Source organism: Scophthalmus maximus, chromosome 15 (assembly GCF_022379125.1).
Source record: "Scophthalmus maximus strain ysfricsl-2021 chromosome 15, ASM2237912v1, whole genome shotgun sequence".
NCBI lineage: Eukaryota > Metazoa > Chordata > Actinopteri > Pleuronectiformes > Scophthalmidae > Scophthalmus > Scophthalmus maximus.
Genome location: NC_061529.1, coordinates 5,332,490 through 5,349,640, shown reverse-complemented (window position 1 = coordinate 5,349,640; position 17,151 = coordinate 5,332,490). Strand labels below are relative to the sequence as shown.

Here is a 17,151-nt window from a genome sequence, read left to right as displayed (position 1 = left end):
GTAAACAGAGGGAAACAGCTAGCCTGCCTCTGTCCGGAAGTAACACAGTCCACCTGCCTGCACCTCTAAAGCTCAGTAGTTCAAAACATTAAATCCTCATATCTCTTGTTGGTCTTTTTTATCTGTGCAAAACCAAATTGTAAAAAACAAACGGTATTGTTAAAGGAATAGTTTGACTTTATGGGAAATATATGTCAATGCTAATATCCATGAAAAATATACAGCAGGAACCAGCAGCCGGTTAGCTTAGCTTAGCTTAGCATAGCAAAAGCCAGCCAGGCCATATGTAATTCAATCTATATACCTCCTTTATAGATCACTAATAAACAGCTTATATCTAATTTGTTCAATCTGTTTAAGTCTGAAATTTAACACCAGGTAGTAGCTGGTCCCAGCCAATAAACAGCCGGCCACAAAATATGTTACTTAACGTGATGAACGGTCGTTTTTGCAGTTTTTTCTTTACACGTTAACCAAGCAAGATATATTATATTACTATGTACTATTTCCTGTGTGAGATTCAGAGGTGCTTGTGTGGGGATTTTGTTAATCGCTGGACAGAGTCTCTTTATGCTACGCTAAGCTAACCGGCTGCAGATTTAGCGGATTGGTACAAGAGTTTGCAAAAATCTCCTCATCTGACTCTCTCAAAGAAAAATAAGAAAATTGTCACGCGGTAACTTTTTCCTTCAAGTACAAGACTATCTTTGGACGAAGCCAGGCCAGCTGTCCCCCTGTTTCCAGTCTTTATGCTAAGCTAAGCTAACTGGGCGTGTGGGCTAAAAGCTTCACATTTACCTGTAAATCCCATTTACATCGCTCCCACCCAGCTACAGTCACACGAAGCACTCGCACGACCTGTCCTACAGTCAGGGAGTGAGTGAGGAGACAAAGGGAGGACAGTACATAACAACGCCGGGTTGACTGACACTGACAGCGTATCATTACGACGGTATGCTCTCTTTCATAACTTTTGCCTGTGAGACACTTTTTTCGAAAGAGTCAAGAAAAGCACGTCTGTCCAACCTGCACCACGACCATCTATCATGCTGACGAGCAGGAGGGACAGTTGATAACCCCCCAAAAAGGGAAGCTGCAGCTCCCGGAAGTCGACAGGTACACATCAGCCAGGGAACACAAAAGAAGACACAAGCAGAGCAGGGATCTTACCTCGGTCTTGACTGCATCGCCACCGTCCTCCTCCTTGTGCTCCACATCTAGAGGGAAGACAGCGACACAATGGATGGCCTGAATCATTCACAGGAGAGTGGGAAAAAAATTGGCCACATCGGTTTATGCCCCGGTATCTGTGTTAAACTCGAGTGGCCGCTCATTCATCGCGTTGATCGGCCCAGATTGTTAAGCGCCTGTCCTCCACATCGTGCCATTAACTCCGCGTTTGATCGAGATCGAATTATCAGATTCCGCGGAGAGATACCCCGGCTCCAGAAAAAAACTGGGGGCCATGTGCGCTCAGGCGGCATGAGAGGGGTTTGATAAGGATGCCCGAGTTACGATGAGCGTGGAGAGGCGAGCCACGGCAAATTTTCACACTTCCGACCTTATATCCCCTCCTTCCATGAAATACACGGCCGGCTGCTATAGGCATGACCCCCTCCCTCACCGCTGATACTGAGCCGTAAAGGCAACAGCATATGGCTTCGCTTCTGAGACTCAGGGGCAGTGTACAATCCCGCTGCCAAGTTCCACAACCTGAGCTGCACCGACACGCGAGTCTCTCCTCTGCTGCCGTTGGGTTATTCACAGTAGAAGTGGACAGTGTAGTGAAACTGGTGGAACTGGTGGTAGTGGAATTGGTGTGCGTTCGTTCAAATAGCAAAAGGTTGTAGGGTCCTAAAATATCGCGCACAAATCGAGTGTCCTATTTTATGCACCACATGGCCGAAAATAATTCATTTTAATGAAGCACGACAGTTTTAAGGTACTTGCACTTCAAAGTTTAAAAGCTTAATCTTGACCATTGAGTCCATATGTACCTGTTTTGGAGTCTTTCATCTTATCGCATTATCTTTCTTCAGCAGATGGAAATGTAAATCTTTTTTTATGAGCACTCCAAAGCATCTGAGGCGCTTTACAACACGGACGAGTGGCCTCTGATACAACCAAGACAAAGTAAACAACATCTGCCGATGAAGACGTAGACGCGATATTAAGTAAGTTCCTGAACTGTTGACATGAGATTGTTACTTGTAGTCTACATGAGTTTTTGTGCAACATTATACTTCTGCGCCACAACATTATATATGTTTGTATATTTCTTTACTTTTAAGTATTACTACATTGCATTTATACGACAGATGTAATCAATACAAAATTTGCAAAAAGGATAAAAAAATACCAACTTTTTTTTTACGCTCTAATGATGATTGCTTTTTATTTGTGATGTTTATTTTCTGTTGCTTACACTTTTGTCCTTAAAATGAACACAAAATGCTACGGGCAGCACTTTTACTAGTATTTGAGTACACTTCATTAGCAGTATTGTGACTTTTAATTGATTTTGAAAATCTGCACACTTCATCCGCCACTGATCATGAATCAGAACTCTTGAATTAGTTTTTTTGCGCAGGAGAGAAAAATGTCCTTGGTTGCAAAACACCAAACGGCGAGGTGCAGCAGCAGCAACAGGGCAAAGATTGTCAAAATAGCACCGACAACATTGGGTGAAACATGCGCTGAAACCACAGTCTAATAAAAAATGTCGTAAACACAATAAAAGCTGCCGTTAGGGTTTCCCATTAACTTTGGCTGTGATTTAGGATCTGGGGGTCTGCAACAACAAAGGGGCATGTTATTCATTCTTAAACAGCTTTGTTTGCCTGAGTTCAGCGGAGCAGTGAGGGGGTGAGCCAGGGAGCACGGAGCACCACCCAACCAAAACATGATTCACAAAAAACTTTTTTTTCACCCCGCAGCAGCTCAGGAACAGATAAGGAACGCCGAGATCATCTTCAACACAGAAGTTCGAAGCAACAGCGCCGGTGTAACTTCAAAAAAAATGAAGCGTTTCTGAAAAGTGATACGTGATACGACGCCAGTATATGTACAGATCATTCAAGCAGCTGTGCCCTTTATGAGCACGATGGCACAGCCTGAGTAAACATGACTATCTGCTTAGTCGGAGCTCAAACACTATCGTAACACTCGAGCCCTGAGAGGCTGAGGACAACTTTTGGTGGCGGGTTTTCCTGCACGGCCAACACTGGCTGGTCAGTGAAGTACCCTACAGACCTGTCCAAACAATAGTCTGCTCTCTCAGCAGCCCCTTCAAGTTGGTTCCATGTGTAGCCGAGCCCCCCACCTCCCCCAGTTTCTCCCTCCCACTTGCTCTCTTCCCCCCCCCCCGTTTTTCCATCACCCTGCTGGTCTCGTCGTCCTCATCGGGAATAAGTGACTATATAGCAAACCGGTGAGGCGGCGCCGACTGCCAAGGGCAACGGGTTTGCGAGGGGAAGCTGGCTAGTGTTGCCCACAGAGAGTATACCTTGCCAGCTTGAGCGGGTTCCAGCGCTCGTATTGCTCGAGCTCAGTTCCTGTGCCCTCCAGATGGATAACACGAGCCCTGTTGAGCTCGCTATCGATCCACCGCACCGCCCTCCGACCCGACAAAGCCTGTCCTCTCTAAGATACATTTGAATCAACACTCCCTCTGTTCACTCTTGCTCGGTCGGGGCATTCAATTCTCCCTGAGCAGTAGTAATAGCAACGTAAATCACATCTATACATCATTAAGGTACAACAGTGTGGGTTGTTGTTTTGCATTTCAAAATTAGAACTTGGCAGTTAAATTATGGGCAGTTGTGCAGGAACTTCATGCTGATGTAATCTGAATTAAAGTCCATCCTTTGTACCGAGGCTTGTCCCTCTCCTGCAATCTGCACATTTTGCCTTTTACCCTCCTACAAATGTTGTTTCAGTGAGTCGTGGGCACTAAACATAGCTCACAAACTGTGTGGGGCCTGCAAACAGCAACTACCTTCCCTGCACCATGTTCACCAATTATACTATAGCTGTTTTTGCAGACCTTAACTTCGGTCCAGACGAGTGTGCAGTTCACATATGACCGACGCAGCAGGAGATGGTTCAAGTCACGACAGCAGGATAATCTCAGGAACATTCCGCGGCGTCTGCACACGAGCATGCAGGATGCAGGACGCGAAGATAACTCGGCGGCGGGAAAGCAGAGTTCTTGTTTACAGTCATCCACATGCCCACGCCGCGCGCTCTCGCTGTGAATTCACCACAGATTTTCCTGCTCTATTAATCACATGCGCCCGCTCGGACATTCTCCGGATATTTGACTAGAGGGCTCGCAAGATAAACTTCCGGAGAATGTCCAGAGGAACATCTGCGGACGTTTGCCTTCTCACATACAGCCCCTCCGGAGATGTTCAGCACTATGTCCGGACACACTGGCTTATTGCCGAAGCCTGCCGGCATCTTGAAAGAAAGTGAGAGGTGTCGCTAACATCTGCTCCGAGTCTCCAGGAATCTGAATATTTGGTAATTGGGCGTGTATTCTTTGAATTTTGTGGCTAACACTGTGCTTATACCCAGAACTTCTGTTCTCTTTCAAATTATTCCAGTCTGCTCTTTGCTGCCTCTGTTTTAAATTTTAAAAAGGGACTCTTTCCATAAAAGATCTGAGTGTGTCTAAGGCGGTGATTTAATGTTGGCAACTGAAGAGAGACACATGTAAAAAGTAATAATGGTCAACACTGAGGCACCAGAGGGCGAGACACTACTGCCTCTTAGTCCCTGGATTCCGCTTTGAACGTCTTTTGTCCTTACACTTCCTACAATGTCATCCAAAAGCATCCTTGTGTTTGATCCTCTACACTTGGTAAAAACCCTGATGACATCGCCAGGGTTATTTTCTCAGACTGGAGAAAAAAAAACCTGAACATGTTTTCACTGTAACACTCGATAACTGGGGAAAACTCATTCATCAGCTTTTGTAATTTCATTATCCAGTCCTTTCCTCTGCCTCATCTTGCTTTAAATCTACAACCCTCATTAGAAACCAAGCTTAGTGCAAAACGCGAGTGTTACAAAACCGTTTTAACTCATCTAGAAACAGATGATTTACGCAGATAGAGCAGAAAATAAGATAAAGGTGTTGCAATGCTCTCTGTGTTCACCACTGTATCACACTGAAGCTGGCCAGCATTGGATCCAGTGTTACAAACGGGGGTTCTCCACCGGTTTCTGCTTGGAAGTGAGGTAACAGATCCCAGAAGCGGAGACCAGGTGAATACAGAAACCAGACTCTAAAGAGTTTCTGGGCACGATGCCATCCACCTGGCAGGGCCCCCCCACGGGGGCAGGCGGCCACAACCGAGACCTGCCAGCTCCCAACCGAGGCTCGTTGCCAGGAGACGGGTCGCTCCTCCCCCTGGCTTTATTTACTGCGCTCCTCATCAAGGTCATAGCCAGTGTCCCTGCGGCGGAGCGAGGGAGACACGTGGCTGAGAGAGCGAGAGATAGGACTGAAGAGTGTGTGTGTGTGTGGGGGGGGGGGGGGGTTGTTGAATAAGTGATATGGTTAATCTCCATCTCAGACTAAATACTACCTGTCAGCACCACTCTCTCCCATCGATGCCCTTCTGATTTATATCACCTTTATATGCTAATTTTGATCCACCTCTGCTCTGTGGCTCTGTGGCAGATTCAGTTATGCGTGACCAAAGTTCAATTTAAAACAAGTTATTATGATTCAAAAACGTGGACACTTTGCCTGTAAGCTATTAACTGTATCCATACCATAGTAACTGTTTTTTATGTAATACAGTGCAATTCCTCCAACAGTCATTAAAGTTGTTATGAATATAATATGGGGGAAAAAAATGTTTTTCCACTACAACAAAAAAAAGGCAATAGCTTGAAAGTCGTACTTCTATTTCTGTTTTCTCCGCTGTCTGGGCCTTTTTCACATAATTAAGGCAACAAATGATTCTTTTCATCATTCATTAATTTCCATTAATCTTTTTTTTGTCCAAATTCATCATTTTGTTTCTAAGAATATAGTGTGAAAATCCCATTGTCATTTCCTCAAGCACCAGATGATATTTTCTTCTGGCTCTTTTTCAACCGACCCAGAAAAACAACCCATAGGACCTATGCATACTCAGACACTAAGACAAAGAGGATTTACGAATATGAAATCAGAAAATGTCTGACATTTTTGCTTAAAGAATGACTTAAATCATTTATCAAAATAGCTGCACATTAATTGACTGATCAATGAATCAACTAGTTTTGGGTATGGCTACAGTCCACAGGCAAAGTGTGCAACTACAACAAGGTTTTCACATTTGGACTAGCTGAGGTTGACTCCCCTTGTTGCAACATTTGATCTTAGATGGTTAATTTAGCGTTCTTTCTTTCACACAGGAAACACGTTTCACACTGAACATTCAACTTGCGGCGCAGAGAGAAAGAATTTGGTAAACCACATCGAGACAGCAAGACAAAATGAACAGAAGTGAAATATAGCCTGCAAACGTTCAGTATAATATGTATAATAAATGAATATTAACAGAACAAAAGTTCAAATTATTTCAAATTTACTCTGAAGACCTCATATTAACCAGTGCCTTTTCTTCCCAGCACTTTTAGCGTCTGTGTGAGGCAGCGTCAGTGTCATGCTCTGTGCCTGACATCCGAAATCCACTCACAGTTCATTACTCAAGCACGTGACTTGTCCCGCCGGACGCGCAGGGAGCAGATCGAGAGATAGTGAGGCCAAAAAACTCACATTTCGTCGGGCGTTCCAGTTTCCGCCTCCCTCTTTTCTTGTGCGGCGCCATCAGGCCGTCGTCCCCGTCTTTCTCCGAGTCCTGCTCCTCGCGGCCGGGCAGGAATCCGTTCTCCTGGGAAGGGCTCGGGCTCGGGCTCGGGCTCGGGCTCGGGCTCGGGCTCTGACCCTGGGAGCTGTCCCCTGCCCGGCAGGAGGGAGGGCCTCTGGGGATCCCGTTCTCCACTTCCCTCTTCTCCTGTTTGGGGAAGCAGGCGTCGGACGTCCTGTCTCTGTGCCCGCCCATGTCTCCGTTGTGGAGCGGCGTGGGCCTACCCGCCCCAGCGTAGCTGTTGCCCACGCCATCTTTGAGCGGGCCACAGCTCTCAACCTGCCGGCAGAGCGGGAGAAATGTTAGCACATTCGGGCAATCTATCAACTTTATAGACGGTTATTGCCGTGGCGGCGTGTTACACTTTGATGTCACGAAGGTGTCGAGCGGTGTTGAGCCTGTCAATATAGTTATGACATATGTATCACTGAATAAACTGGGCCATAAACAAACCCCTCTCAGGATTCACAGCAAATCATCTCGCACGCATCCGGGCGAGTAACACTAAAACAGCTGGCATGATCACAGTGAGGATAAGCACCCTTCCGACTTTGTTGGCTAAATGGGCCACGTGAGCGAGAATGTCAATTAAAGCGTTCATCCATTTCATATTAGATGAGCTCAATTTCATCCGTTCAGCCTCCTCGGCGGCATCTGGACAGAATCCCACGCGAAGCGCAACTTCTACACTTATTAGTCAGTGAATTATGGCGTTTCCCATTTAGCTCTGTTAAACTCGGAGTTGTAAACTTCAAAGCCGTGCCAGTAAATCCGCTGTACAGCCATTAACTTGGAAAGTGAGGAAGGGATTACGCTACAGTTCATCAGGTACACTACCGAAGCTTTCCGTAGTCATGCATTCGTCGTTACAGCAGCATGGAAATATGTGAGGAATGTTGGCCGTTTGACAACAGCAAAGTTTTTCTCGCCGTCCGCTTTGGAACGCCCAGTGAAACTATTTCATTCTATGCATGGGAGTAAATTCAAAGAGAGCTGACCCGCCTGGAGCTGCAGTTTGAGTTTCAGCGGCGGACACTCAGTTCTTTTTTTACGCCCCCAAAAAAGCACAGACGCTCTTAGAAGACCTAGAAAAGATTTGTTTCAAATCAAAGTGTTTGAAGAAACGTGACAGTGTTTCTGCTGCAGCTCAAAAATAGACTTAAAAACACACACACACACACTTTCTCAGACAAGCCCCGTTACTGGTTCACAGTAGGGCAGAAAGTGGAGCATGTCTTGTGAGATCAGCCTGTCAACACTGATGACAGCGGCAGGGGCAGGTACAGCCGCTCGCATTGGAGGAAGTGACAGTGTCGCCTCGGGAGGCGTCCGTCTGTCGGCGAACACCAGACCTGTGTGCCGCGAGCTAAAGGAGGTCAAACGCAATTTGATTCCTGCAGACTGAAACACAACGTACACCCGCTTTAATGTGACCCAGAGACCTATAAAACATCTGGGCAAAGAATAAAATGCAAACAGGGGCACAAAATAAGCTTCAGTGAAAGTCATACTGTATCGTAAAACAAGGACGCATTGAGCCAAAGTTGGTTTTTAAGCATTCCTCGCAGGGCCGCACATCGCCAGATGACTTTCATCATTGTGGTAGCCGAGAACAAGCAGACTATAAATGTCCGTTCGGGCAAAGAGTGGCGCTCCTAAAGAAAAAATTCTATTGAACTCATCGAATGAAAAACAAACAAACAATAGAGTCAGACAATATACTTATATTCAAAAACTCAGGTTATATGTTCACACACACGAACACAAAGAGCGCACACTGCCGCTGAAAGAATTATGCAACAGATTAGTGACCCAGTGAACTGCGCGAGGCCCCTGCCAGAGGTCAGAGTTCACCGTCAGTAAATCTGCAGCTCAGACACGCAGGCAGGGGTCAAAACAGCTTTACAACGCAACACAGCCCCGTGTTGTGGTAAATAACATGGCTACTAAAGCTGCGCGGATCAATATTTCTATATTAACAGCGGTTCAAAGAAAATGTGCGAATGTGTGAAAGGCATGGCTTGTATTGATAAACCTATTGATAAAATATCATTTAGCATCCAAAGAGCTAGAACTCTTCCTCGGTGGCTGGTGGCGACCAAAAAGAGAGAAAAACTTTTCATTTCATTATAGATTTAGAATGGAGTCATATTGTGTGTTCTTACATGATGTTTGATTTTAAGGGTTTCTATAGTAAACTTTCCTAGAAATCTGGCAGAAAAAAACTTGCATATTTACACATGATTAAGATAAGATAATGCTTTATTGATCTCGAGGTGGGGCAATTAGGTGTTCATATTATATCAGGAATTTAGATCAGAGTGATAAGAGCAGCCGAACATTTTGCAACCTACTTCAGACGGACTGGAGGCACTGAACACAACAATCTGAGAGTAAAAGAAGCAGTTCACAGAAGTTAATATTTAAAACGTGAAACCCTGGGAGGTGGGGGTGAATGAGTTAACACTTTGCCTTGTTTTTTGCCATTTTTCTGCAAAAGGCGAGGCTCGAGGCCTCGACAGCTTTAACTCCTGAATCAATGAAGTGAATCACATTGTCACTGTCTGTCTGTCTCTGATAAACTCTGTTCTGTATCTGATCTTATTGTTACCGATGGCTCAGCTGTTTTGAATACACACCGACCCTCATGAGTGTCCCCACCGTACAGTAATTTGCTGTAAATATTCTTCTAATCCACTTTTTGCTTTTCGTTGAATCACGCTGTGAGAATTAATTAACGTGATTTTTAAGCACAGACAGGCTTGAGAAAAGCTCAGTGATACATGTCGGCCCAAGAGTCATTATCGAATCAGGGCTTTTGACTACAAGAGGCACCACAAACAGATTACAAATGTCGGTGAGTGTGTAGTGGCTGTGTGCGTCTTAGAAACATGGTGGCGACTGCGTGATGTTTATTCATATTCATGAGTACAAAGCGCTGCGTGTGGCGTCTCACACGTTTCTGGGGGCTGAAACAACAGCGAGGCTGCCGGTGTCTTGTGCAGACATTTTTTTTCCGTTTCACCAAAAAACCTTTTACTGTTCAGAGCCTCACAACAGACCATCATGGGCCACGCGAGGCCGGGTTAATAATTAGTTCATGATGATACGTCGTATGGAAAAATGTTTATAGCTGCTCCAGAGGGTCTCGCACCATGGTGGGATGAAGGCGCTGCTGTCATAGAGAGGGGGGGATACAATATTTGTGCAAATGGACGACACGGTACACTTTTGAACTGAAGACGTTTAACCAATTCAGTCTGATTATCAGGATGTGTGTGTGGGGGGAGGGAGTGATGATACCGTCTGATAATCCAACAGGAACCTTGTTTGGATGCTAAGGGTACAGTTGGGCTCCCACCAAACCTGATGAGCCATATAGTTGTTGTTTTTTACAGAGAATCATCTGGGAAGGCTCTGTACGAAGAAGGCAGGCGCTTTCAAAATCTACCTGACAGGTGACTGGATGAACCACCAGAACACATTCATTCAGCCACAACTCAGATTTTATTTTCGAATACCAGATAAACGCCCTCTCCCCCCACAGACATAATCAGGAGGGCTACTTCACGCGGTAATTTGCCACCTGCGTGGAGGTGAGAAAGAATTCAAAGGTTTGAAACCGTCTCTCAAACTCTCTTTTTCATTCTTCACAAAAACCTTCTGTCCTCATATTTCAATGGTTAATCACGTAAAGTCCCTCTCTATGTCGGACAGAATTTTCACCCCATCGTTCGAGCGTGGAAGTTCACAGCAGCTGACTTCAGATGTGATTGGAGGTCATGTTGTATAAACTATTACTTTTCTGCCGTGTTGCCTCATATTTTACATGTGACAATGACAAGAAAGAGACGAAACAGACTGAAACGGTACAGATTCTGAACTGTGCTCAAGGTTCAGCTGATAACTAATCTCGACCACGAGCAATATTTAACCAATACATGTGAAAATACCGACAGAAAATCCCCATAACACAAGTATGAACGGATGTGGATGTAAAATTCCTGCTGTCAACACTCACTGGAAACTGCTTGCGCTTTCTTCCGGGCTTGCCAGTTTTACAAGAGCCGCTGCTCTTGGCCGGCTTTTCCTCTGCCATCAGGTCCGTGTCCAGTATTGTGCTCTCACCCTGTGAACAAAAAAAGAGCACACTGTGATTTGGACACAGTATCCTGCAACGACTGAAGAGACAGTGCACTTGTCTTATGCATGGGCATGTCAAGTTTACTTAAAAGGCCTGGCTGCACATACGAAACATCTTTCCAGGTTATATAAGTATTTCTATTTGTTGCGATCACTTTCAGCCAAAGATGGATCAAGGTGAGACTAGAGCTTGAGCACACGCACGCACGCACGCACGCACGCACGCACGCACACACAACTTCGCCTCACTAAAACACTTGAACATTTGGGGGCACCGCAGCAGGTCCTCGAGTGTCTGGCTGAGCGGACAATGCGACGGATAGACATTGAACGACACGTCCCTTTGAACTACGCTGAAGCGAAAGCTCTGCGGACGCAGCGCTGACCTTCCACAGACAATCCCCCTCTTGACACCGTTACAAAGACGTCGACCCCCCCCCCCCCCCCGCTGCAATTTCTTTTTGATTAATAAAACTGTCTACACCCATGGACAAAGCCCCCCATGTCCGCCACCACCCCCAACTAACCCCCTGGAGCTGATGGGAGAAAAGATGATCCTAATGTAGATGCTTTGAGTGTCAATATTGACTGAATAGGACCCTCAAAGATACATTTGGATATTTTTTAATTTAGGCACAGTGACATAGGATAACATGAGAGAAGATTACAGTGAGATACTACAGGATTTTGAGGTGGAATTAACCTTTAACAACTCCAAAAGATGTAAACTAGGGGGATAACCCCCTAGTTTACATCTTGACGTACGTGATGACGTAACTGCACATGTGCAGTTACGTCATCTTCCTGCTCAAAAGTATTATCTCACAACTACCTGGAAACAAGTCAAAGCTGAAATTAAAAACTCTGTTTAAGTGTGTAAGACTTCCTGAATTTTAGCAGGACAGAAAAATCCCTGTGCTGTGCAGGCTATGGAACAGTGAGTGGTGTGTTTCAGACACGCACATGCATGTATCTGTCCCTTGAAATATACAGTATGCTTTTGAATTAGTTTTGTTTGTAATTTGTTTTACATGACGACAGTTCACCTGAGGTTTGAGGTTCATTTTGGATCTTGAAAACAGTAGTTGATGCCCACCAGGTCCATTCGGTTCCATCACATGATCTTCGTCAGCAGTTGTTGAACTGATATATATTTTTTCCGCGTGTGAGGAATATTGACCCTTTGTTGTCGTTTCCCGTTTTTGTTTCCACTTCCTGGTTTGTTCGTGCCTGCCTCCTCTGCCATAAATTCATGCTGGGGACTCCTTCCTCTGTCAATACTCTCCACCAACTGGATTCACACTCTGAGAATTAACCAAGATCCCTGAGAACAATCTCTGTGTCAAAGAACTTTTGCACTCACGATTTTTTAAACCTACTCGTGTCCCCGCTCCTTTGTTCTGCACGTAAGAGTCCAGCCCCAACAGAGTGCACTTTAAAGCCTCGTCTTGTCCATAGTGGATTCAAACCCTTTGGCAAACTCCGTCTGCTGATGAAGGTCATCATGTGATATCATCAAAAAGCTCCAGAGCAGCTACTGGTTGGAGCTTGTGGAGAGATTGTTTTCTCAGCTGCAGCTTTCAGGATAAAGGGTAAACTCTGAACCTCACATTTTGAGTCAACATTGACAACAAGAATTCCTGAAAGTCCTCATGAGGGTTTTGAGATTATCCTGGTGGTCATGTGGTTTTATGATGTTGGATTATGTCGGTACGAGATCCCAATTTGGACTCCGATGCTGTCCTGGGACGCCCAAGGGTTGATAATTGGAAAAAAACATTGATGAGCTCCTCAAATGGTCTCAGAGGGGAGTTATGTATCACTTAAATCAAAATTTGGGATCTCATACCGTGAGATTAGCGCCTGTGGTATCAAAATTTGTGACCTGTGTGAACACTGGTTGTAGAAAAAAATGTTAAACTGTAATAGTATGTGACACAGCAAAAAGTGTCTCTACCTCCTGAGGCCCCAGCCGCCACGACAGGTTCAAATTCCTGATGTGGGTCACGGTTTGCAACATTTCATCACCTTCCTACTTTTGTGTCTCTATATTTTTTCAAAGGTCGGCCCGCCTTACTCCCTGAGAGTGTTTGCCCCTCAAAATGGAATAAATCCGTCAACCATTAGTGTCCCACGGTGATAAAGTGATTTGCATAAAGAGATGGATGTGATCGGAGTAACGAAGGCTGTGATTAATGAGGTTACAACTGATTATTTTATTTTTTAAAATGGCTTGTTTCTAACAAGCGTTTAAAAAAAGGGGTTATTTTTGATGTAGATATTGGTGCTTTTGTGAGAGAATTAGTTCTTTCCTATGGTGTCGGGTTTATTGTGTAATTGAATAGAGCGTCTGGTGCTTTGGGGTTCTGTTTTTTTTCTTACCAGGGCGGCAGAATTTGCATAGATAATAGCACGTTTTGAGTGCAGCCTGGTGTGCAGGCTCATTTGGGAAACCACTTATGGGGATGACACAATCCAGCGATGTCTGCACCAGTAGCCCAAACAACAAAGCTCTGCGTGAAAGAACGAAGAACACGCTGAATTGAAGATAGCACGCCATTTTCCCCACACGGCTTCAGCCTCGGAAGAGAAAATAACATCAACAAAAATAGCCTGAAATATGATTTGTTGTAGCCTGGAGTGAACCCTACTACACTGTGGATATCTCGGCACTATTTCCGTCTGGTTAGCCGGTTATTTAAGGCAATCCCTGTTGCCAGGCAACAAGACTAAGGGCAGTACTGTGTAATGGGGAACAGAGAGGAAGAGGACAGATCCCCCCCCCAAGTATTAGAGCCGAAGAGCGATTCCAGCTCCAGTTCAACATACACCAGCCAACGCCCACGTCATCCAACCACCATTACACCAGTTGAAATGTCACATAATGCAGCTCCACCTCGCCAACAGCGGCCTCAGCGATGCTGCTGCCGCCGTCGCCGTGGAGCATCTGTGATGCTGCAGTTACACAAGTAGGGGCCTTGATAAGGAGTGTGTGGGCGAAGAATCGGACGGGGCGTCAATACGGCAAAGTCCACCCGGGTAAATCTTCTGGATTACAGAGATCAATGAGGCGTAAGCTCGACTGACTGATTAACTCCATTCATAAAATTAGGGAAAGATTTAACTGGCTTTGGCATGAAGCGACTGCACAGACCACACTACTCTCACTTTAAGGCTCCATCCAGGTATGGTCACAATAATAACACCATTAAGACTGTGATTTGACGCGCACGCGCACACACACACACACACACACACACACAATCATGCACACTTTCATACACATTCTCTTTATAGATATTTTTTGAATGAGTTCAGGGTGAATAATCTCTCCTTAAAAGAATTGTCTCTTTGCAGTGACAGTGGGCAAGTCCACTCCAAATGATTCAATTCACAAACCCAAAACATGACAGAATGGATAAAGTTGGGAAATCCGTTCGCTGTACTTTAATTTTCTCACACGTGTCCTCTTACCATTCTGTTTCCGGGTGAATCGGCGAAGTCGGAGCCTTTGAATGCGGTGGCGTTGGCGTTGGTGACAGTGTTGGACGGCATCGTTCAGAGTCTTGCGGGCTTGTGGGCACAGTTGTTGATGATCCGTGCGGAGGGGTGTAGATGGGGGAAGTTCCAAACTCAAATGAACAAAAAGAAAAGAAAAAATGAAAGATGATCCCTCGTCTCTCGCCGCTCTCCTGGAAGATAAGAAACAACAGTGGCAATCAGCCGCTCCCTCCTCCTCCTCCTTACGCGTATTGTTCGCTTTCAGTTGTCTAATACGATTGTGACGCTTCGATCCAGGGGTGAAAAATGAGCTTCGCGCAAAAAAATGCATTTAACCTCAAATCAACTTAGAAGGATCTCATTTTTGGGGTCATCATGAGGCACTTTGTGGGGGGAACGTCACATATATAGGAAGCTCCCAATGCTGCTCACATACAGGAGGATACTGTATGGATTCTCTCGCCTGTAGGGCCTCTATAGACCACTCTCGTGCCGAATGGGTGCATGGACGCACAGTGTTCGACATCAGATTGAATAACGCCGCATAATCGAATTGAGGATGACTGTGGAGATGAACATTTCCCTTTCCCACCTCCAGAGTCTGGGTTCGGAGTTACTCCAGCAGTTCGGCCATGCACACTGGGACATTGCCTGCCCTCGTGGGACTGTGCTTCATCACAATGAAAGGAAAACCATGGGCCCCGCAATGTGTGTATTCACATGTTTCATGGCGACTGGTGACAGTCTCTGTATTTATTCATTTGGGTCTAATTGGCTGCAGGAATGAGCTCCTCCCTCCTCCTGCACCAGACATAATTGCAGGCAACAACCACATCGTATCATCTTGAGGGCGGGCGAAAAAAATGATTTATTCAAAAAAAAAAAAAAAATTTTTTTGAAAGTCACCGCAGTTCCATCATTGCACAACAGACCACAGAACCAGGGCGATGGACGTGTTGATGCAATGAGGGTTGCAGAGAAGTTTTCAGTCTTTTTAGCAGCAGGGGGTGAAGTCTGTAACGTGAGGGGGGGGCGGGCTCTTTTTACAGGCCACGGCCACTGAAGGGTAAATCCCCGTTAATGTTTTAATGAGGCCGGTGTTTGGAGGAGCCGCGACACCCCCCCCCCCCCCCCCCGGTTCATCCCCCTGCCCCCCCGCCCCCGAAACTAGGTCGAGCTCAAGTGCACATCGCCGATGTCCAATCAGCACATCTGCAGAAAAAAGGGGAAAAAGCAAACCCCTCCAAATCGCTATTTCCATCGAGCGCCTTCCGCTTTTCTTTTTTTCTTTTTTTTTTTTTCGGTCGCTCACATCAAGGTTCCCCTTCCCGCGCGGTTTTACCGGTGCCGGGTTAAAACGGATTTTTTTTTTTTCAACGCGCGATTCGCTCTCGTGTGTTCAGTTACCCGTGTTTCTCTCCCCGAGTCCCAGGCCTGGCCCTGTTCGTCTCGCTTGCTCCCGGAGCCTCCTTCCTCTTCTCTCCCCGTCCTCCACCTCCCCGGCCGGACAGCTCTCCTCCAGATGCGCCGCTCTCACTGCAGGGGCCTGCAGACGGGCCTGCCCGGCTGCCACCGGGTCCTAGAGCCCGCCAAGTTTTTTTCTTCTTCATTTTTATTTAAATGAACATATTACAAACACAAGTTTCACATATTGCACTTTTACATTTTGATATGCAATAACAGGACATCTACCTCCTACACAAATGTGTATGTTTAGAGCTATTGACTCACTACACATCTTCAAGAACTTAATTTTATCCTTTCTCAAAACATCATTGCTGCCTTTAATGGTAGTGTTTTCTCGTGCTTTTAATTTATTATTATTACTTTTCTTAAAGTTACATTATTATATAATTGTATTATTATTATTACTACTACAATTGCCACTCCTTATATTTGCACAAAAAAATATTACACTAGAATAGTAAAATAGGTCAGACATAAGCATATAAATATTTATATGCTTATGTCTGTGTTTAATGGATTTTTTTAGCAAAGAAATTTCAATTTAAGTACAGTCCATAATCGGGGTGTTTTTGCATATCGGGATTTGTGTATATAATATTTGGTTATCTAAGCCCGCCAAGTAAACTAAACTAAGTAAAAAAAAAAAAATGGATGTAGTCACGGTTCAGGAAATGAAGCGAATGCGGAAGTACCTGAAGCCTGCATTCTCCTAAATGACCAGCAGAGGGCGAAAAAAATAGTCAGCTTCTGTAGAAGTCTATGAGAAAGTGACTTTACTTCTCACTTTATCTATAACATAATGCATTGGGGCAAAGATACAGTGTGATTGACAGCTGGTCCATCCAATCGATGGCGGTGCATGGTTGCAAGTACCAGGTGGACAAACTCTCAGTCAGACCGAGTCAGAGCCCTGCCCCCCGCCCCCCCAGACAACAGTCAAGCCACAGACAGGAAACATTTGTCGAAAAGCAAAAGCTGCCAGACGCGCAACAAAGGTTCAAAGGGCCACCGCCACCAGGCCTCTGAGACGCCCAAACGCCTTCATTTAAAGGTTTTAAATACCGGCACCCAGTTTTAACGCTCCCATGCTTCAATCCTGAACTGGACAATTTAATGGACCGAATATCCCCTAATGACTGACTCTGGTTTGGCCTAAGTGCACCTCTGTGCT

At 45.4% G+C, this 17,151-nt stretch overlaps 1 protein-coding gene across 4 annotated transcripts in view; it reads right to left on the bottom strand.

Annotated features, from left to right (window-relative positions):
• Positions 1-16,068, bottom strand: part of dnmt3ab (DNA (cytosine-5-)-methyltransferase 3 alpha b) — a 33,698-nt gene extending 17,630 nt beyond the window's left edge. For all 4 annotated transcript variants that reach the window (XM_035610388.2, XM_035610389.2, XM_035610390.2 and 1 more), the window contains exons 1-5: positions 15,921-16,068; positions 14,487-14,704; positions 10,891-10,998; positions 6,779-7,148; positions 1,171-1,217 (exon numbers count right to left, since the gene is read on the bottom strand). In XM_035610388.2, coding sequence (XP_035466281.2) covers positions 1,171-1,217; positions 6,779-7,148; positions 10,891-10,998; positions 14,487-14,567 — 606 coding nt within the window. In that variant the 5' untranslated portion in view covers positions 14,568-14,704; positions 15,921-16,068. The remainder of the gene's footprint in view (positions 1-1,170; positions 1,218-6,778; positions 7,149-10,890; positions 10,999-14,486; positions 14,705-15,920) is intronic.
• Between the last annotated feature and the right edge of the window lie 1,083 nt (positions 16,069-17,151).